Below are 22,815 nucleotides of genomic sequence, written 5' to 3' on the forward strand. Positions count from 1 at the left end.
ATATAACAAAAATCATTAAATAAAGATGACATATTTAAAGTATTAAACTTTTTTATACTATTTTTTTCATTTTTAATTTTATCATTGTGACTTTTATTTATTTGATCATTTAATGAAATAAAATTAAAAAAAAATATTTTACTTTTATTTTTTAAAATAATATTATTTAAAAAGTAATATATATTTATTAATAATACAAATAGTTTACATTATAATATAAAATAAATTTTAATGTAACATTTTGTCTTAAACAAATCACATTTATCTTTTATTATCTTAATTTATAATATAAATATTTTTATTGTTGAATATTTTTCATATGTTTAGTATGTACATAAAAATTGATATAAAGTTTTAACTACTTATATTTGTAACAGAATAAATTAAACCATTGTACTTAATAATTTATTCCAAAGGTTTAAATTAGATATTTTGTAATAATAAAATCATACTTCTTAAGATTATAAATTTTGTTTTTATTATTTGAATAATTTTTTACTATTTTTAACTTGAAAATGTAGAGCTTATAGACTTTATTAAAATCAAAACAAAAAACTGAAAATAACAAATTAATCGTTTTAAAATATACCACTAATGTATTTATACAATCATTACTTGAGTCTACAAATATATATTAGACATGTATTGATTAGACAAGTCTAGCAACACATACTAGAGAAATATAACAAAACATCACATACATTGATTAGAGGAGTCTAATAATACACAATAAAAGAGTTTTTTCATACATTAATTAGATGAGTATAATAAAAAATCATTATATGAGACATTTCACACATTGATTAGATGGGTATAAAAAAATATTAAATGAGTTTGTCGATGTAGTGATTAGAAAGGTTTAACAATATATATTAGATGCATTTGTCCATACAATTACTAAACAAGTATAGTAAAAAGTATTAGATGAACTATTTCACACATTGATTAGACAGGTCAATGAATACCCATTAAAGGAGTCTATCCTTACAGTAATTAAATAAGTCTAGCAACAAATATTAAATGAGTTTAACTTGCACTAATAAGACAAGTCCGAAAATATACTTTGCACAAGTTTGTTTGTCCATACGAAAATCATACAGAGTCTATTAATACACAATAGATGAATTTATTCATTGGTTAAACAAGTCTTGCAATATAATTAAATGAGTCTGCATATACACTAATTGGACGATCATATCCATACATTAATCAAACGATTCTAGTAATAAACACTAGACGAATATGTTTATACATTGATTATACAAGTCTAACAATATACATTAGACAAGTTTGTCTATAAACAAACTAGACGAGTTTATTAACATTAGACAAGTTTGTCAACTCACTAATTAGACGAGTCTTGCAATACACATTACATGAGTCTGAATATACACTTATTAGATGAGTCTAGCAATACCCATTATACGAATGTATTCTTATACTGATTAAACAAGTCTAGCAATACATACTATGTGAGTTTATCAATGTATTGATTAAACGAGTCTAACTATACACATCAGACAAATCTTTTCATACATTGGTTAGAAGAATATAGCAAAAAAATTACATAGAGATTTTTCATACAATAATTAGATGAGTATAACAAAAAAATATTAGACAAGTTATTTCATACGTTGATTAGAAGAGTGTAACAAAAATTATCAAACAAGTTTAGAAATACATTGATTAGATGAGCAAAACAAAGAAACATTAGACAAGATTGTCAATGTATTGATTAAACGAGTCTAACAATACATATTAGATGACACTAGCAATATACATTAGACAAATCTTTCAACAAATAAATCAGACATATATATTAATAAATATTAAACAAGTATGTTCATTTACTACTTAAATGAATCTTGTAATGCACATTGGACGAGTCTATTCATACATTGATTAGATGAGTATAACAAAAAACATTACACAAGTCTAGCACATTAAACGAGTCTATCCATATATTGATTAAATGAGTATAACAAAAAATATTAAATGAGATATCGTAATGAGTCTAAGAATTCATATTTATCTCTCTTTACCCAAAACCTTAAACTCTCTTTAAGGAACTGACAAAATATAGTCCCATAACTTCGGGAGAAGGGGTGCCTCCTCACAAAGGGGGTCACAGTGATCAGGCCTGGGCGACTGTTTGCAAATTTGTAAGACCATGTATGAGGACTAATGCTTTGAAACCAACCACATAAAGAATTAACATCTCTCTCTACCAAAAACCTTAAGACAGTGGGTTAATGGGTCTTTACCTTTATATGGTGCTCCACTTTCTCATTTCTATCCAATGTGAAATTTAGTCTCACTTGAATTCCCATCCACAATTCACATACATAAATCTATTCATATACTAATTTATATTTTTACTAAGTCAACTTTACATATTTCTATATTCCTATTTACTTTTAATAAATCTACTATATTTTTACACATGTTTTATCCTCTATACTTTTACAAAGTCTACTATTTTTATTATTTTTATAATCATATTGACTTTCTAAACATATAAATTATTTTTAAGATTGATTTTATTTAAAATTTAATTATAAACTTAAAAGTATTTATTATTTTTTCCTCCATCTCTAATTCTCTTCTAATAAACACACAAACTAACATAAACCTATATATTAGTTTTCATAAAAATATAAAAATCCATGCCTTAAAATTGCTTATTCAAATACTATTTAGAGAGGTTAATGAATTTTAATTTCTTCTTATCCCTTTAAAATAACTTAAATGATTTTTTTAAGTAATTAATTAAACCCAGAGATTTTCCTTAAAGAAATCAGGTATATATGGATATAATACAACTAATCTTATGTGAAGTTGTCAATTAATATAAGAAACAAAAAATTGAATAAAAACTAAAGGTTTTTTTATCGTAAAATATAATCATTTATATTATATACTCGATACTTAATTACAAACATCGCATTATCTTTGATTAAATAGGAAAAAATTCACATAAAGTTCTAAATTAAATACACAATCAAACTCAATAATTTTAACGTGCTCATATTTACACTTCTCGCACTAATCGATATCACTTGAAAAGTTTTTCTCAGACACTCTCTTATAATATTTTATCCCCATACATTATATAATTATGTAGCAAAACAGATCTAGAATTCTCCAAAAGTGATTCTCTCTGAACAAACGTGCTTTTCATGATCTCTATTCCCATCTCCCTTTACCTATAAACTAAGAAAATGAACAACTTGGAGTCCTACCCTCCCATTCTCCGCCACCTTAGCCACCCCCGCCAGCACCCTGCAGACGGCGGCGACCCGATCCAGGAGTCGGACCCGGATCCACTACCAGTCATAGATCTTGAACGCTTAAGCCATGACATGAATATGCAGAAGGTCCTTGAAGAGGCTTGCAAGCATTGGGGGTTGTTCCGTTTGGTTAACCATGGAGTTCCATCAACCCTGTTGACCCAACTTCAAGACCAAGCCAAACAACTCTTCTCTCTTTCCTTTGAGTCCAAACAAGCCTCATGTAATGGTGACAACCCTGTGACTTACTTTTGGGGCACCCCTGCCCTTACTTCGTCTGGGGCACCCCTAACAACTGCCCCTCAAAACATCAATTGGGTCGAAGGTTTCAACATGCCTCTGCCTCAACTCTCCCAATTTCAACCTCAACTTCCTCAGCTTCACTCTTTCAGGTAAACGACTTCATTCTCTTCTTTCTCCCTCGTTTGCAATGTGGATAAACGATGTTAGTAGGTGATGATTTAGATCGGTTCATGTTCCTTCTTTCACATATTCAAAGTTTTTAATTTACAGCAAAAAAGTTAAGTATTCGGGGATATTTTACTCTGTATTAAGAGCCATGCATGCTACAGTTTTTAACTATCAAATCTAGGTCCCATCAGAATTTATCCTCGTTCTCTACACATGATAGTTAGCCTCTTGTCGTAAAAAGCACCCATTTTCCTCGTATCAGTGTTCATTCAATCATGAAACAATTTTTACTTTCTGTTTCATGTTGTTCTTTTGTAACCAAGCTGATAAAAAAGAATCATGTTTTGTAGCCCAATTTTTGGTTATGCTGCAAGATTAAATCGGTGAAAAAACTGGTTCAATAAAAAAAAAGTAATAAATTATCAAATTTGTTTTACATATATGAACTTTTATTTCTAATGGTTATTAGTAAACTTTAAAATTTCAGTTTGAGTATATATTTTATTTAAACTTTTATATGTATTTCAAATATTAAAAATTATTGTTTTATATAAATTTTGGAATATGATGATGTTTTGTCTGATATGTATTTTGGCATGTTGTGGTTGGGAAGAGATTCGGTGGTGGAATATGGAGAACATTTGAGCAGAATTGGTAGAAAATTATTCGAAGCTATGGTGAAGAACCTTGACCTGAACATTGAAGCATCAAGTTCTTACGTAGCAGAAAGCACAGGAATTATGCGTATTTATCGTTATCCAAAGTGCTCAAACTCTAACCTTGGTTTGGGCATGGAGGTGCACACAGATAGCTCTGTATTGTCTATATTGAGCCAAGAAAATGAAGTCAGTGGACTTGAGCTCCTCAAAGATCATCAATGGCTCACTGTTAAACCCGTTTCCAACACACTCATCGTCAACCTTGGAGACATGATGCAGGTCAAATTTTATTATTATATAATTTAGTTTTTTAATTCTTTATGCATTTATATCCTTTTAATCTTAAAATGGGTTAATATTTTTTTCCTTCCTTTTATGTTATTAAACTATTTTAAGAATAAAAAGGATGCAGTTAAAATAAAATTAGGTTTAATTAATACCTTATTCTTTATATTTAGATATTTGATTCATTTATGTCTTAATGTTTAATTTTTTCTAAATTGACTCTATAGTTTTTTTAGAAAACATCGAATTAAGTTTTTATTTTTTAAAATATATTTATGGTGAATTTTTTTCATTAAATTTATTTTGACACTTTTTGAAAATATTATGTGTCAAAATTTATCGCATGTCAAAATTTAGATAATTTTATTTTAATGATTAAATTTTATTTTAATGCCAAAATCAAAAAGATTTCAAGATAAAAAATGATATAGATTTTCTTATATTTTAACATGTGATATATACATTACATAAAATAGAAACTCAATTAAACCAAAAACAGAAAAAATCTAAATATAAAATCTAAATTTATAATTAAACAAATAAAATTATAAATTAATTTTTAACTCAAACATTAATTTAAATATTAATAGTAATGAAAATCTTGATAATATCTAAATTAGTCAATATAATAATTAATTACTTTATGTCTTTAAAATTGATTATTGTTTAATAATTTTCTTATAGTCATATAATAGTTTTTAAATTCCTAATAATAATAAAGAAATTATTGACAAAGCAAAGACAAATTAATGTCATTTTTTATTACAGAAATATTTTAAAATAATATTCAAAAGGATAAAATGAAACAATAGATATATCATAAATGATATTTTATGATGCAATGTGTATAATTTATTGGTATTATAAGGGATAATGTTTTTGTTTAGGCAATAAGTGATGACATATACAAAAGTGTGACGCACAGAGTGAAGCTAAACAATGAGAGAGAAAGGATCTCACTATGCTATTTTGTGTTCCCTAATGAAGACCTCCAGATTGAGAGTTCCAAGTACAGACCCTTCACTTACAAAGAATTTAGGGCAAAAGTTCAACAAGACATCAAAACTGTCGGTCACAAAGTTGGCCTTCCAAGGTTTCAACACACTCCTCATCCTTTGAATTAAAACAATCAACACATTTTGTTGAATTCATTTATTGTTATTAAAATATTACTTATAAACAATTTCTTTCAAATATATTTTACTTTATTTTCTCATGTTATTACATAAAACAAATATATTGAAAAATATAAGTTGATTGATTGGAGTAGTTTAATTTATTTATTTTTATTAACTATGTATTATTTATAGAAAAGTTACATCGAAGAATCTAAAAGAAAATTAACGAAATCATTATAAAATACCAAATATATGTGAAAAAAAATACAATAGGATTGCTGTTATTAGAATTTTCACATTAATTTATAATATATAAGTTTATATAAATTTCATTTTATGAGTTGATTCATGAAATTGAATTAAATTTAAAATCTATTTTTTATCATATATTAAATCATATTTAAATAAAATTTGTTATTTTTTTGAATATATTATGTCACCGGTATCTTATTTTATAAGTTGGTTATGTGAGATTTAATTAAATTTAAAGTTTATTTATTAACATCTGAATTTCTTTTCTTTTCTTTTTCTATAGAAAGTTTAAAAATAGGCTAAAGGTCTCAATTGATAATGATCAATCGTGAATATATAAAGAGAAGTTACGCAAAGTGTTCTTCGATAAAGTACTTATAGTAGAGACTATCAAGATATACCAAAATATACTTTCTACTTGAAAAAAACTATAATGGCTATAGCGAGAAAATAACAAATAAAAAAAATATTTTTATCAGAATTTATGGTTTTATTTTAAATCTTTAATTTTTTTCTGGTAATTTCTTATTGATATCTTAAAAAGCATTTCTTTGTTTTTTCCAAAGTTTTATGCCATTTATCAGTTTTTTTGCATATTTTTTATTATTTTTTGTAAAAAGTAGTTTGAAAGGTTATTTTAACAGTGTCGAAATATTTTATAAAACTAATGTCTATAAACTCATAGAACTCATTTATTTCAGTCATTAAAAAAAATCAAATGATTCCTGTGAAAACCTGATAAATTAATATATACAAATCCATTCTCTGATCACACTTTTAAATGCACTGTGCCACGTCAAATTCCACTCTTTTCCTCTCTGCATGCACTAATGCCATCTGTCACGTTGGAAGCTTCCAAAAGCTGTAGTGGAAATCAGGTGGCAGTATGTGAGTGCACCATCGTTTGACGAGGAAGAGAAAAACAATTTCTCTGAAAACACTTCTCTTCCTTCCATGCAATCTTCTTCTTCCTCAAGAAATTCTGGCCTTCCATCTTCTCTGCATTCTCCCTGAACTCTTTCATATTCTCTCTAAGATAACTCACCTTCATCTCCTCCAATCTCATTTCAGACACCGTAGGAAACCTCTCTGCACCGTGAGCATTCTTCTGAACCGAACAGAACTGAGAACTGAACTGGTAAGTTCTCGTCTCTGCACCTTCATCTATTTAGTTCCTGCAAACCAAAATTCTGGTTGCATGCGTGAGTTAGAAGTCTGATCTGTTTACGGTTTTGGTGTGTTAGATTAAGTTGAAGTGGTTGAGAGAATTTCTGATAGAAAGCCGTGAGAGCACGAGAGAAACTCTAAGCCTTTGGAAGTGCACTGCTAGATCAGGTAAGGGAAGCTTATAAGTTTAATTCATACTGCTTGATTTCTTTGTGATATGAGTTGCATGTATGTAAAGTCTGATGTTTGAGCTGTTATGAACGGTTACTGATATCTGATATGATTTCTGATGTTGGTTTAATCTGTCATGAACAAATACTGATTGTATGTATTATATGTTGTTTTTGATTTTGATTAAATGCATGTTGATCTGATCATGTATAAATGGAGTATGGTGATTGTATAGTTGGAATGAGTCAAATGTTGAAATCTGTATGATGATGATGTTAAGATGAATTAAATCTGGAATGAAAGTTATAACGTTATAAATTGGAAATCTGGAAAATTTTGCTAAGTTTGAGAAATCTGAAATTTCATTCTTTCCCACTGATAAATGACGTTCGTCCCTGTACGGTCTTAAACCGTTCGGCATTTCAGTAAAGTAACTTAGATTGGGATTCTTTCATTTGGAAGGAATTTTGTTCATGAACGAGCGTCCCAAATTGAATGTCTGAGCGTTCGTCTAGCTCAGCAGTATTTAAATATTTAAAACTTTATGAATAAGTAACGCTCGGTCTTATACCGAAGCGTTCGTCCTAAATAGCGTTCGGCCTTCTGTTGAACGTTCTTCTTTGATAGCGTTCGTCCTTATGTCGAGCGTTCGTCCTTTATATTGTTCGGCCTTATGTCGAGCGATTCGTCATTCATAGCGTTCGGCCTTATGTCGAACGTCCGTTCTTAATATTGCGTTCGGCCTTATCACGAGCGTCCATTCTAAATCTCGCTTGGTCTCATACCTCGCGTTCGTACTAATTGAATAATTATTTGATAAAATAGCGTTCGTTCTAAAGTATTAGACATTCATTCTCCGTACGTCCGTTAAATCTCTGGCCTTAGTTTTCATTATGCAACCATCTTCAGATATGATTCTAAGTATTCTTGACAATCCATTGTGTATTAAATCTGGTTCATATTTTTATCACAAATATTTTCTAAGCACCAGTACACTTCAAGTCGAGTCAGTTCATCTAACTGGCCAAATAGAAAATTTCGTTTGTTGTATATTTCCCTGAGTATCCAGTAACTTTATTTGGACGTTCGTCCTACTTCTTCAATGGATTGAGCGTTCGTTATTTTTGACTCCTGAACTTAATGATGTAAAAGATGATGGAATATGATAAGTTAAAGTGTGAACACTATGAGAACTGAATTTATGATGTTGGATTTTGGACGAGCGTTCCAGGGAGGAACGTCTCATATATATATATTGAAAGATTGAATTGGTAAAGTATGACTATGGTTAGCTAATGCTGGCTTGGTCCATCCTGATATTCCGTGATGCTCATCTTCACATAGAAGGGAGTAGTCATGTGTGGGAATGGCAGGAGGTCTTTCGTATCCCTCACTTAGCAGGGGCGAAGGATTAACCTCGAGTGGCAGCTGTTGAGGGTATCCCAGTTACTACATCACTCGGGTGCAAGGACGCCTGTAGCTACACGGTTCATACAGTCCAGACGGTCTGTCTTATATATCTTTCTATGTTAAATTACATGAACAAGTTACTTGATGTGTGTGTGAATCGAATTACGAACTGTATGTGTGTTGTATTAATTAAACAGTATAAGCTTACCCTTGCGTTTTCCATTTGTGTTGTCTACTGTCCATGTGCTTCCGTCTTGTCAAAATGCAATGATCATCCGTTGTGGATGTGAGCAGATGGTGATGCATCCCTTGAAGTCATGCTGGAAGAAGAAAATTTGGAGGATGAAAATCTGGTGGAAGTTGAAGTTAAAGCCGAGCCTTAGAGCGCTCTTTAGTTTAGTACTGTATATATTTTAGCTCATTTTGGAACGTTCGGTTATCATTTTGTAAAACCGTTCGTTATTAGTTCCCGTTATTTTTGAAGCTGTAAATTTGTAACTCTGAAACCTTAAGTGGTTCTGCTTTATTTTCTCTGCACTGGTATACGCTCGTTAATTGTACACCAGCCGTTAGGCTTTGAACCTTGGTTTACTGTTAATATTAAGACTGTTTACTGTTCACTGTTAATTGTAATTAATTCTGAATTATGGTATTACTATATTTTGGGATGTTACATTAGTGGTATCAGAGCAGTTTTGTTCTTTTAAGGAACACTGTAGGTTATGAGTGCACTACGTTTTTGCTGTGTGCTTATTATGTGTTAAGGAGTTATTGTTTTAACTCTTGAACTTTACTAACGCTCGTTTTTCTCTGATCCAGAGAACTAATGGCGCCTAGACTTCCTCCTCCTCCCCAACCGAGTGAGTCCGATACGTCCAGCAACACTAGGTTGTTGGAAACTGTGGTTGAAAGGCTACATCAACAAAACACAACGTTGCTGGAGCAGAACGCCACCCTGATGCAGCAAAACCAAGCTGCTATGCAAGGTTTGGAGGCCTCACGTGTCAATTCTGAAAACACGCAAAGGCAATTGATGGAGATCTTAGCTGCTACCAGACACACCCCGGGAGCGTCTTCTTCTAACGCTGCCCAGCCTGCAGCTGAATGGAGTTTGGAGAGTTTCCTCCAACATCATCCGGCTAAATTCAGTGGGAAATGCCTTCCTGATGAGGCAGACCAGTGGCTAAGGGATATGGAGAGGATCTTCAATGCTAAGAGGTGTCCGGATGAGAACCGTTTAGCGTACACTGAGTACTTGTTGACGGGAGAAGCAAGCCATTGGTGGGCGAGTGCTAGAGCCATCTTAACGGACACTCAACAACCAGTCACGTGGGAAGTTTTCAGGAATAAATTTTATGAAGAGTACTTCCCTGATAGTGTCCGTTTTGCAAAGGAGGTTGAATTTTTACAGCTGGTTCAGGGGGGCATGTCAGTTTCTGAATATACGAACAAGTTCAAACACTTGATTCGCTTCAATACAATGGCCGCTAGTGAGGAGTGGCAGTGCAGAAAATTTGAGAACGGTCTACGCAGTGATCTAAAGGTTGTGATTTCCAGTTTGTGTATCAGAACGTTCCCTGCTATGGTTGAGAGGGCCAAAGTTTTGGAGAAAAATATGGCAGAAGCTGAACGACACAAGAAGCAACAACAAGTTAGTAGGGGACCAATTGTGTCCAGGGGAGGTTCTGTTCAAAGGAGACATTATCTGTATGGTGCAACGTTTCAAGTGTTTAGTGATCACAAGAGTCTCAAGTACCTCTTTGATCAAAAGGAATTAAATATGAGGCAAAGGAGGTGGCTTGAATTCTTGAAGGATTATGAATTCGAACTGTTGTATCATCCTGGAAAAGCTAATGTGGTGGCTGATGCCTTGAGTAGGAAGGCCGTAAGAGTTTCTGCAATGATGGTGAAGGAACTGAAATTGGTGGAGAGTTTTAGAGATCTAAGATTACAATTTGATTTAGGAGCGAACGTTATAAAGTGCTGTAATCTTAGAATTTCCAGTGATGTGTTTGACAGAATTTGGATGAAGCAACGTGAGGATGAAGAATTGGTGAAAATTTTTAACGTGCTTGGTACAGATCAGGCCAAGGAGTTTAATGCTGGGACGGATGGTATGCTACGTTACCTTGGTAGGACGTGCGTTCCCAATGATGGCGAACTGAAACGGATCATCCTGGAGGAAGCACATCACAGCCGTCTTAGCATGCATCCTGGCATGACTAAGATGTATCAGGACCTTCGTTTGTCATTCTGGTGGCCTGGTATGAAGAGTGACATTGCACGTTTTGTGTCATCTTGTTTAACCTGTCAAAGAGCCAAGGCTGAACATCAAAGACCAGGAGGATTGCTGCAGCCGTTGGAGATTCCAGAATGGAAGTGGGATAGCATCTCCATGGATTTCGTGACTCATCTGCCACGTACAGTCCGAAACCATGATTCAATTTGGGTAATTGTGGATAGATTGACTAAGAGCGCCCATTTCCTGGCTGTTAATTTATAGATGTCCATGACAAACTTGGCCAAATTGTACATTAGAGAGATTGTTAGACTGCATGGAGTTCCTTCGAGTATTATATCAGATCGGGACACGAGATTCACATCTCGTTTTTGGCAGTCACTGCAAGGAGAATTGGGAAGCAAACTGCAAATGAGTTCTGCTTATCACCCTCAGACGAATGGCCAATCTGAGCGAACCATCCAGACTCTTGAAGACTTGTTGAGGACTTGCGTTATAGATCATATGGGAGTATGGGATGAAGTTCTGCCGCTTGTTGAATTCACATACAATAACAGCTTTCAAGCAAGCATAGGAATGGCACCGTTTGAAGCTCTTTATGGAAGGAAGTGTAGAACTCCTTTGTGTTGGTTCCAAGAAGGCGAGAATGTGTTAACCGGACCTGACTTGATCCAGCAAACAACCGAGAAGGTGAAACTAATCCAGGAACGTTTGAAAACGTCTCAAAGCAGGCAGAAATCTTATGCTGATAAGAGAAGAAGACCCTTAGAGTTCTCTGCTGGTGATCATGTTTTTCTAAGGCTGAATCCAATCACTGGAGTGGGAAGAATTCTTCGTCCAAAGAAGCTTTCACCAAAGTACGTAGGACCTTATCAGATTCTGAAGAAGATTGGATCAGTGGCGTATGAACTGGCTTTACCTCCTCAACTGTCCAACCTTCATCCAGTCTTTCACGTTTCACAACTCCGGAAGTATATAGCTGATCCATCACATGTACTGGAGTTAGAAGACATCCAAATTCGCCCAGACCGGACACTGGAGATGCAACCTGTTTGTGTGGAAGACAGCCGCACCAGACTCTACACAGGCAAAGATGTTCATCTCGTGAAAGTGGTGTGGAATGCCAAGACTGGTGACTCAACATGGGAAGTGGAAGAGGCTGTGAAGAAATTGTATCCTCACCTATTCCCTGGTAAGCTTTAGAATTTTCGAGGACGAAAATTTTTTTAGTTAGGGGGAATGTGAAAACCTGATAAATTAATATATACAAATCCATTCTCTGATCACACTTTTAAATGCACTGTGCCACGTCAAATTCCACTCTTTTCCTCTCTGCATGCACTAATGCCATCTGTCACGTTGGAAGCTTCCAAAAGCTGTAGTGGAAATCAGGTGGCAGTATGTGAGTGCACCATCGTTTGACGAGGAAGAGAAAAACAATTTCTCTGAAAACACTTCTCTTCCTTCCATGCAATCTTCTTCTTCCTCAAGAAATTCTGGCCTTCCATCTTCTCTCCATTCTCCCTGAACTCTTTCATATTCTCTCTAAGATAACTCACCTTCATCTCCTCCAATCTCATTTCAGACACCGTAGGAAACCTCTCTGCACCGTGAGCATTCTTCTGAACCGAACAGAACTGAGAACTGAACTGGTAAGTTCTCGTCTCTGCACCTTCATCTATTTAGTTCCTGCAAACCAAAATTCTGGTTGCATGCGTGAGTTAGAAGTCTGATCTGTTTACGGTTTTGGTGTGTTAGATTAAGTTGAAGTGGTTGAGAGAATTTCTGATAGAAAGCCGTGAGAGCACGAGAGAAACTCTAAGCCTTTGGAAGTGCACTGCTAGATCAGGTAAGGGAAGCTTATAAGTTTAATTCATACTGCTTGATTTCTTTGTGATATGAGTTGCATGTATGTAAAGTCTGATGTTTGAGCTGTTATGAACGGTTACTGATATCTGATATGATTTCTGATGTTGGTTTAATCTGTCATGAACAAATACTGATTGTATGTATTATATGTTGTTTTTGATTTTGATTAAATGCATGTTGATCTGATCATGTATAAATGGAGTATGGTGATTGTATAGTTGGAATGAGTCAAATGTTGAAATCTGTATGATGATGATGTTAAGATGAATTAAATCTGGAATGAAAGTTATAACGTTATAAATTGGAAATCTGGAAAATTTTGCTAAGTTTGAGAAATCTGAAATTTCATTCTTTCCCACTGATAAATGACGTTCGTCCCTGTACGGTCTTAAACCGTTCGGCATTTCAGTAAAGTAACTTAGATTGGGATTCTTTCATTTGGAAGGAATTCTGTTCATGAACGAGCGTCCCAAATTGAATGTCTGAGCGTTCGTCTAGCTCAGCAGTATTTAAATATTTAAAACTTTATGAATAAGTAACGCTCGGTCTTATACCGAAGCGTTCGTCCTAAATAGCGTTCGGCCTTCTGTTGAACGTTCGTCTTTGATAGCGTTCGTCCTTATGTCGAGCGTTCGTCCTTTATATTGTTCGGCCTTATGTCGAGCGATTCGTCATTCATAGCGTTCGGCCTTATGTCGAACGTCCGTTCTTAATATTGCGTTCGGTCTTATCACGAGCGTCCATTCTAAATCTCGCTTGGTCTCATACCTCGCGTTCGTACTAATTGAATAATTATTTGATAAAATAGCGTTCGTTCTAAAGTATTAGACATTCATTCTCCGTACGTCCGTTAAATCTCTGGCCTTAGTTTTCATTATGCAACCATCTTCAGATATGATTCTAAGTATTCTTGACAATCCATTGTGTATTAAATCTGGTTCATATTTTTATCACAAATATTTTCTAAGCACCAGTACACTTCAAGTCGAGTCAGTTCATCTAACTGGCCAAATAGAAAATTTCGTTTGTTGTATATTTCCCTGAGTATCCAGTAACTTTATTTGGACGTTCGTCCTACTTCTTCAATGGATTGAGCGTTCGTTATTTTTGACTCCTGAACTTAATGATGTAAAAGATGATGGAATATGATAAGTTAAAGTGTGAACACTATGAGAACTGAATTTATGATGTTGGATTTTGGACGAGCGTTCCAGGGAGGAACGTCTCATATATATATATATATTGAAAGATTGAATTGGTAAAGTATGACTATGGTTAGCTAATGCTGGCTTGGTCCATCCTGATATTCCGTGATGCTCATCTTCACATAGAAGGGAGTAGTCATGTGTGGGAATGGCAGGAGGTCTTTCGTATCCCTCACTTAGCAGGGGCGAAGGATTAACCTCGAGTGGCAGCTGTTGAGGGTATCCCAGTTACTACATCACTCGGGTGCAAGGACGCCTGTAGCTACACGGTTCATACAGTCCGGACGGTCTGTCTTATATATCTTTCTATGTTAAATTACATGAACAAGTTACTTGATGTGTGTGTGAATCGAATTACGAACTGTATGTGTGTTGTATTAATTAAACAGTATAAGCTTACCCTTGCGTTTTCCATTTGTGTTGTCTACTGTCCATGTGCTTCCGTCTTGTCAAAATGCAATGATCATCCGTTGTGGATGTGAGCAGATGGTGATGCATCCCTTGAAGTCATGCTGGAAGAAGAAAATTTGGAGGATGAAAATCTGGTGGAAGTTGAAGTTAAAGCCGAGCCTTAGAGCGCTCTTTAGTTTAGTACTGTATATATTTTAGCTCATTTTGGAACGTTCGGTTATCATTTTGTAAAACCGTTCGTTATTAGTTCCCGTTATTTTTGAAGCTGTAAATTTGTAACTCTGAAACCTTAAGTGGTTCTGCTTTATTTTCTCTGCACTGGTATACGCTCGTTAATTGTACACCAGCCGTTAGGCTTTAAACCTTGGTTTACTGTTAATATTAAGACTGTTTACTGTTCACTGTTAATTGTAATTAATTCTGAATTATGGTATTACTATATTTTGGGATGTTACAATTCCTTTAATATAGTTTTAGAAATTTAATTATATTGATCCAATGTGTTTAACTGGCGTGATTTTAATGAATGTGAAAGAATTGCAACATATCTAAAATAAAAGTTATAATATTATACATTTGAAGATATAATAAATCTCCATTGAAAGATGATCATGCAATCTTCATTTGATTGCAGTATTCCTCCATTGCAATTTGTATTCTTGGTTTTTTATATCTTTTTCGATCTAATGTACCCTCGCTCATACATTGTGAGTCTTCACCTTCTTTTGGGCCTAAGTTTAACATGGTCAAAATGAATAAAAATATAATAATATTATAATAGAATAAAAGGAGAGAAGGGAAATGTTCTATGCAGCGTATGCTTGTATCTTTTTCCATTCCATTCCTTCTTCAACCAGCCATATTTTATTCCAGCCTCTTCACTCAATTTTCTTTTCAAATACTCCTCTATTTCGAGAGTTAAGGATCATTTCCCGTTTATCTGTTTTTGCAGAGTAAGTTTTTATTTGTTCCATTAATTTCTTCTTCTCAAATTTTAATTATGTTTTAAGTAGTAAAGTAAAGACAAGAGAAAAAAAAAGTGATCCTTTCAACTCATTCTATTTTATACTGATTTTGTCTTGTTTGGAACTTTTGCAATAGATCTCTAGTTGTTGAGAGTGTCTTGGACTGTTCAGAAATAGAGTTTTAGATTTAGATACTTTATTTTGAAGTAAGGGTAGTAAAATTTAATACTATTTGTTTAAATTTTTTATGAAGAATATATTGTGATATTGAAATGAGTTTGTGAGAGTGATTTGCTTGTGTTGGCTTTAACTGAGTTGAACTACATAATTTAAATAAATTTATCTATCTTGTAAGTATTGTTACTTGGATTGTTCGAACTAGTTTTGCATTAAACTAAAACTATTTGGTTATAGGAAATGAACAAAATGGTTCAAATAAACCAAATGAACAATCTATCACACCTGAACATATTTTTTGAATTATGCATAATCATCGGATGAGACCTCAAAGTCATTGGACGTAAATGAAAAAAAATTGTTCCAATAATTTTTGCTAGGGTGAGCCTTGTAAAATTTGGTTTGGGTGAGCGAGTGTCTCGCTTGAAGTGTTTTTGAGCCAAGATAAAAAGCAAAGAGGTCATAGTTTAGCTTTCGTTCGATGATCTAGATTTTCAATAAGCGAGACTGCCACTCAAGATAACTTGTTGAGCAAAAAAATATCGAAGGTATTGAGCAAATTTAAAGGTTTTCTAACTATAAATAAACAAATTTGAAATGTTCATGTTTAGTTAATTTAATTGGTTTGGAATGGATTATATGGTTATGTGGATGTGATGAATGTATTTACTCATTGGGAAGGAGTACTAAATTGATGTGGTGTTAGGTGATGTATTAACATGATTTGGAGTAAACTATCTTGACTATGCTGGTATCAAACTTGTGTAAAGGAAGATATCTAGTTGTGAGATACTCCAAAGGGATTGGTGTGCCAATTTGAAGTTTTGAGAGGTAGGAATGAGTTATGACAGGCACAAAGTCTTTGAGTTTGTTCAAAACACTGGTCTTTCGAAAGTATAGTCAAATGTTTATGTTATGATTGAGCCATAAAGGTTAAGCCATAAGGACTAAGCCATGAGAGTTGTGTTGAGATATTTAAGTCGTGATTGTTGTATCATAATAGATATTTGATTCTTGTTTTAACTATTGATTGCAAAGTTGATGATGAATTATGTCTATATTGTAATTTTGATTGTTGAATCAATTTTATGACAAAGATGAGAAAATTTTGATAAATGTTCAGAATATGGATCTTGCTTATAGAATGGTTATGTATGTTTGAGGAAAAAAAAATGTTGGCTTTTGGATTGATGATGAAATTTATATATATAGTATTGCTTAATTTACACTAGTTTACCCTTTATTTTTCTTTATGGTGTTGTGATATCCACCTACAATAATCATATATTATACGTGAGTAGAGGACTCTACAAGTGATATTGAGGATCAGTAGTGAGGTTGCAAAGTTTATATTTGTTTATATGTGATAATGTAAATATACGTAGTTATGTACTCATGATATGATAATAATTGTAAGGTATAGGGAGTTTTGTTTATACAAAGTGTATGTGTAAAAGTATGATATACACGTAGCCTATACAAATTATGTGATGATGGAACTAATGGTAGAATTCTTTCTAATTAGGGTTGTTACGTTCTTAGTATTAAAACACATAATTCTTAGTATGACTTCATGGTTGTGGGTTTGTTGTGCTTTTGTGATGTGTATGATTGATTAAGTATAGTTTTATTAATTTGGTTAGTAAAACACTAGTATTAAAAAAGATAGAATCTTGATGAAGTGATGAGAGTGCACACTCATGACTACATCTGAGATGAATTCTTATCTTAATTATAAATGTTTTCACACTCATGATGACATCTAAGATGAATTCTTGTCTTAATTTTAAATGTTTTTACTTGTGAGTGGTTTAAAGATAATCATATAATTTATGTTATACCACTTGAGTTAGTTTACTTAGTGTAACATTATGCATGTTGTGAGTGTTTGTTTGAAATTGGTCTAGAGATATAGTGGGAGATTTTAGCTTATTCATAATCAATTTCTTTATGTGTTTAGAAATGGCATGTAGACTACATACTCCTCCTCCAATATTTGATATGCCTAATCTTGCAAGGGCAATAGAAACCATGGTTGCAACCTTACAACAACAAAGTTCCTCCATGGCACAACAACAACAAGTTACCTTGCATTAGTTAGAAAATGTAAGGTTAGTAGTTGAAACCTCACAACATCAACACTTAGCTGCCTTGCAATAACTAAAGGTTACAAGGGAAATAGCTAATTCTTTTCAACAACGTCCATAATCAACTTCATGAAGTTTGGAAGATTTTTTTAGGCATAATCTTCCCAAGTTCAATGGGAAGGCAAACCTAAATTGTGTTAACTAGTAGGTAAGAGACATAGAGAGGATTTGTTACGCCTTTCAGTATCCTGATGATACGAGATTATCTATGTTATATACATGATCACTAGAGATTTTGAAATTTGGTGGGCAAGTATGAAACATATTTTAGAACAAAGGGTGAAGTAACCATATGAGAGAGTTTTAAAACACATTTCCTAGAAGTATTTCCCTGACTATGTAAGATACACAAAGGAGGTTGAATTCATGAAACTCGAACAAGGAAACATGTTTGTGACAGAGTATGAAACTATGTATAAACATTTGACCCTTTTTTACACATATCCCATGGCAGAGACATGAAAGTACAAATGTTTTTAGCATGGATTGAAATAGGATATTAGAGAGATAATTGTACCAATGACTATTAAGGACTTTTCAATTCTAGTAGAAAAGACGCGTGTAATGGAAAATTTAAAGAATAGTTGTAGAATCTCAAAATCTCAAGTAGGAATACCTTCAAAAACTAAATTCAGGTATGGAGAGAAGAATAAATCATATTTTAGGTCTTTAATTTAGAGGGGTGGAACAATCCTTTTTTTTTTTCACAATAACAACAACCAAGGGGAGTTTATTATTTTTAGTGTGGTTAACCTAATTTGAAGTAGGATATTCCCCAACTTGCACGAGTAGTGGTATGTTTTACTTGTCAGAGGAAGGGACATTATGCTAGAGATTATCCCATAAGAGGTCAATCATTTTAGCTAGATCATTGTTGCATCAACAACCGGGTGGAAATAAGGGTGACAGGTCACAAGCAGTAGGGAAAATGTATATTATCACTAAGGCAGAGGCGTCTAGATCAAGTAATTTGATCTTAGACAAGTTTTATATAAGATTTTGAGGTAACACATTCATTTGTATCAATAAATTGTGTGAATGAGTTGAAATTACCACTGAGAGAGTTATCGTTTGACTATGCCACTCCAACCTTTGATCAAATGTCTACATCTTTGGTTTATTATGAGTTTCTAGTCATTGTAGAGGGATATCAATTCAAAATACATTTGATTTGTATACCTCTACAAGGATTGAATGTAATCATAGGGATGGATTGACTATCTGGCAATAACATCTTCATTGATTGCAACTAAAAGAAAGTGATATTTCCCGAATCAAAGGAGATGTTATAGTTATTTGTGCAACATATTAGGAATGAGTTAAAAAAGGGCACATGGACATGCAATTTTGACTTGGATAGAAGTACAAAGTGACGTTTAGAGGATTGATATACCTATAGTGAGTGAGTTTATAGATGTATGTCTACAGGAAGTTATTGGATTACCTCCAAAAACAAAAGTAGAGATTTTCATTGACTTGGTGCCTATAACAAGACCATTGTCAGAGAATGGCCCTGGTTGAGTTGAGTGAATTGAAGAAGCAAATAGAAGAAGAATTATTGGAGAAAGAGCATGGAGTTCTTATGAGTCAGGCTACCGAAAAGCAAATGCATTTTGGTGATATGAGTAGTCAAATCAATTCCTTTAAGCTATCCTTCAACTGTATAGTCCCATACCTATCTCCAAATCCCTCTCATTCCGGTGTATGTTCGATTCATCCATGTACCCCTTCCACCCGAAGCTGCCAGGAGCCGCTCCTTGTCTGTGCCCCCTGCACCATGCTTCTTGCACCGGCGTCACTCCCCGCCCTCGTCTCCGTGCCCGGGTGTCACATGCCCACCAGCTTCCGCTTGGTTCGTCCTCGAACCACACCGTACTGGGAGAGGCTAGGCTCTGATACCATCTGTAACGTCCCGGCAACTCACAGGGACCGTTGACTGCCCCCACAGACCACCACCAGGCTTTCCAGTGTGCTTTGTCCTCACTCGCACACTTTCCGGGAAAACTTCCCAGAAGGTCACCCATCCCAGAATTGCTCCAGGCTAAGCACGCTTAACCATGGAGTTCTTATGAGTCAGGCTACCGAAAAGCAAATGCATTTTGGTGATATGAGTAGTCAAATCAATTCCTTTAAGCTATCCTTCAACTGTATAGTCCCATACCTATACAGTCTCCAAATCACTCTCATTCCGGTGTATGTTCGATTCATCCATGTACCCCTTCCACCCGAAGCTGCCAGGAGCCGCTCCTTGTCTGTGCCCCCTGCACCATGCTTCTTGCACCGGCGTCACTCCCCGCCCTCGTTATTATTAGGTGCAGAATTTTAAGTGGTTTTCACTTATACTCAAAATGCGGAACTAATTTCCCTAAGCACAAACATTTAATTACAAATCTGAACGGTCAAAATGACTTAATATGTCTTATGAATTACATACTAAATTTTGGGCTCAATCTAACGATAAATAAAATATATATGAAATGTTTACCATAATAACTTAAGAACAGAAATATAGTGTTCATCAGATTTTTCAAAACTTAAAAATTATTTTCTCCAAACATAGACTTTCAATTTATAATCCGATCGGTCAAAGTGTATTAATATATCTTAGGAATCATATATAAAATTTTCAAGTTGATCTAACGGTCAAATAAGTCGTAATATATATTTTACCGAGATGACTCAGTAATAGATCTACAGGGGTAATTAATTTACTCAAACATGCAGGATTTATTTCTCTAAGTACAGACTTCTAATTACAAATCCCAACGGTCAAAGTGAAGAAATAGGTCTTAAGATTCATATATTAAAATTTTAGCTAAATCCAACGGTCAAAATAATTAAAAGAAAATTTTTACCATACTAACTTGAAAATAAGAAAATTATAATCATGAAAACTAAATTTATATAAGTGAATAGATAACTACCATTACCAAAATTTTAACATACTCATAACTCATATTCATTATCATAACATGGATAAAATCATATACAAGAAAGATTAGCTCCCCTTACCTCTATTCCAGACTTAATCTCCTACTCCGAATTTGTTTCCCTGAAATTCTTCAGAACCTCTACTCTTCTTGCAACTAAAAATTTCTCCCTAACTCTTTCTTCTCTATTTCTCAAGCTCTCACTTGATTCCTCTTTTTTTTTGGTGCAAAATACCCTTCCCTCCTATGGCTATTTATAGGTAAAAAAAAATTTACTATTCATTAATATTTTAATATTATTTATTATTTTAATATTATTTAAAAAATAATATTTTAATCATTTACTCACCAAATCTGATCTTAGTTTCTACCTACTAATTTCTTCCATGCTAAGGAATCTTAATGCTGAAAATTTATTTTTATTATTTTTTTTTTTTACTATTTACTATTTACTATTCACTTTTTACTATTCACTATTCAATTTTTACTATTCGATTTTCTTAAAAAAAATAATTTCTCAAGCTCTCACTTGATTCCTCTTTTTTTTTGGTGCAAAATACCCTTCCCTCCTATGGCTATTTATAGGTAAAAAAAAATTTACTATTCATTAATATTTTAATATTATTTATTATTTTAATATTATTTAAAAAATAATATTTTAATCATTTACTCACCAAATCTGATCTTAGTTTCTACCTACTAATTTCTTCCATGCTAAGGAATCTTAATGCTGAAAATTTATTTTTATTATTTTTTTTTTTTACTATTTACTATTTACTATTCACTTTTTACTATTCACTATTCAATTTTTGGATATCTATATTAAATTTCGGTGTTAATATTATATGCTGTTGTTTTAAATCTGTAAATAAGAAATTTGTTAAAAACTATTTGAGGAACACTTTGGCTAAGGAAAGACTTGGTACTTAAGTTGTCCATTGTGACGCACCTCTCTTTCCTGGAAGTCTACTCGACAAGTTTTTAACTTAAATCCTATTGAACAGATTTTGGACTGTTAAATTATTGTGTAATATATCTTGTTGGAATATATTCAGTTTGTATGATTTCTGAAATAATTGGATTTTATTAGATTTGAATTTATGCATCTGAACATGATTGTGAATTATAATAATGTGATTTATGTGGAAAGTATGTGAATGTATGTGATTTGTATGACTTTTGGGATTGATGGACGTGATGCATATTGGTGTATGCATTCTGATTTGGTGTTCGATGCATATTGGTGTATGCATGATGCATATTGGTGTATGCATTCTGATTTGGTGTTTGATGCATATTGGTGTATGCATTGATGCATATTGGTGTATGCATTCTGATTTGGTGTTTGATATATATTGATGCATGCAATGTGGTTTAGTGTGTAACTCATATTTGTTTATGTAATTTGATCTGGTATAGTGAGCATAGTATGGTTTGATATCGAGGTATGTTTATTGTATTGAATTGTTAGCTCACCCTTACATGTGTGTGCATGTGAATGCGATGATCGTATAATGCGTGATATTATACGGGAGCAGATGAAGGAATGTCGTCTGAAGCAATACCAATGAAGAAAGAGATCGAAGATAAGTTAGAAGGATTCAAGTTATACTTAGGAGTTTATAGTTGAAATCTGAGTTTAAAATATGTATATCAACTGTGAATTTTTAAGTGTGAGATTACGGGATGTTACCGTAAATGTAATAATATGAATTATCCAATGTGAGATATTGGGATGTTACACATTTGACCTAATGTGTCACCATGGGAAGCACTAGTCCTATTAGTGAAGAAAAATAATGGTAGCTTCAGGCTATATGTGGACTACAGACAATTAAACAAACTAACAATCAATAATAAGTGTGATCTTCCTAAAATTGACAACCTCTTGGATTAGTAACAAGGAGAAATTGTCTTTTCTAAGATAAATTTGTGTTCAGGCTACCATTAGATACGGTTTAAAGCATAGGATGTGTAAAATATTTCTTTTAGATCAAGGTTTGGTATCGATATGAGTACTTAATTATGCTTCTTGGTGTGACCAATACTTTGACAATCTTCATGGATTATATAAATCAAATCTTCAGACCATCTCTTGATAAGTTTGTG

General features: G+C 33.3%; 2 protein-coding genes across 4 annotated transcripts; both read left to right on the forward strand.

The window, feature by feature from the left end:
- Nucleotides 1-3,133: 3,133 nt before the first annotated feature.
- Nucleotides 3,134-9,310, forward strand: LOC124823093 (gibberellin 2-beta-dioxygenase 6). 2 transcript variants are annotated; one of them, XM_088091688.1, is made up of 6 exons: nt 3,134-3,682; nt 4,315-4,639; nt 5,533-5,738; nt 7,087-7,153; nt 7,260-7,350; nt 9,058-9,310. In XM_088091688.1, exons 1-6 carry the CDS (start codon nt 3,222-3,224, stop codon nt 9,144-9,146), a joined length of 1,239 nt encoding a protein of 412 aa, XP_087947814.1. In that variant the 5' UTR covers nt 3,134-3,221; the 3' UTR covers nt 9,147-9,310. The 2 variants fall into 2 exon arrangements, with proteins under 2 accessions (XP_087947814.1, XP_047151189.1); XM_047295233.2 differs by lacking the exons at nt 7,087-7,153; nt 7,260-7,350; nt 9,058-9,310 and having other exon boundaries at nt 5,533-5,934.
- A 158-nt stretch (nt 9,311-9,468) lies between these two features.
- On the forward strand, nt 9,469-22,461 carry LOC148204410 (uncharacterized). Of its 2 annotated transcripts, none has more exons than XM_088091683.1 (3): nt 9,469-12,654; nt 12,761-12,851; nt 22,245-22,461. In XM_088091683.1, exon 1 carries the CDS (start codon nt 9,590-9,592, stop codon nt 11,264-11,266), a length of 1,677 nt encoding a protein of 558 aa, XP_087947809.1. In that variant the 5' UTR covers nt 9,469-9,589; the 3' UTR covers nt 11,267-12,654; nt 12,761-12,851; nt 22,245-22,461. The 2 variants fall into 2 exon arrangements, with proteins under 2 accessions (XP_087947809.1, XP_087947806.1); XM_088091680.1 differs by lacking the exon at nt 22,245-22,461 and adding an exon at nt 14,563-14,999.
- Nucleotides 22,462-22,815: the final 354 nt, after the last annotated feature.

This window comes from Vigna umbellata, chromosome 1, assembly GCF_029865625.1.
Source record: "Vigna umbellata cultivar VRB3 chromosome 1, Vumbellata_1.0, whole genome shotgun sequence".
Taxonomy (NCBI): Eukaryota; Viridiplantae; Streptophyta; class Magnoliopsida; order Fabales; family Fabaceae; genus Vigna; species Vigna umbellata.

Bases quoted from the DNA above. Each gene is read 5' to 3' on its own strand.
- LOC124823093 (XM_088091688.1), top strand. From the start codon at position 3,222: ATGAACAACTTGGAGTCCTACCCTCCCATTCTCCGCCACCTTAGCCAC. The intron at 4,640-5,532 runs GTCAAATTTTAT...GTTTTTGTTTAG, and splicing joins ACCTTGGAGACATGATGCAG to GCAATAAGTGATGACATATA. The intron at 7,154-7,259 runs GTAAGTTCTCGT...TTGGTGTGTTAG, and splicing joins CAGAACTGAGAACTGAACTG to ATTAAGTTGAAGTGGTTGAG.
- LOC148204410 (XM_088091683.1), top strand. From the start codon at position 9,590: ATGGCGCCTAGACTTCCTCCTCCTCCCCAACCGAGTGAGTCCGATACG.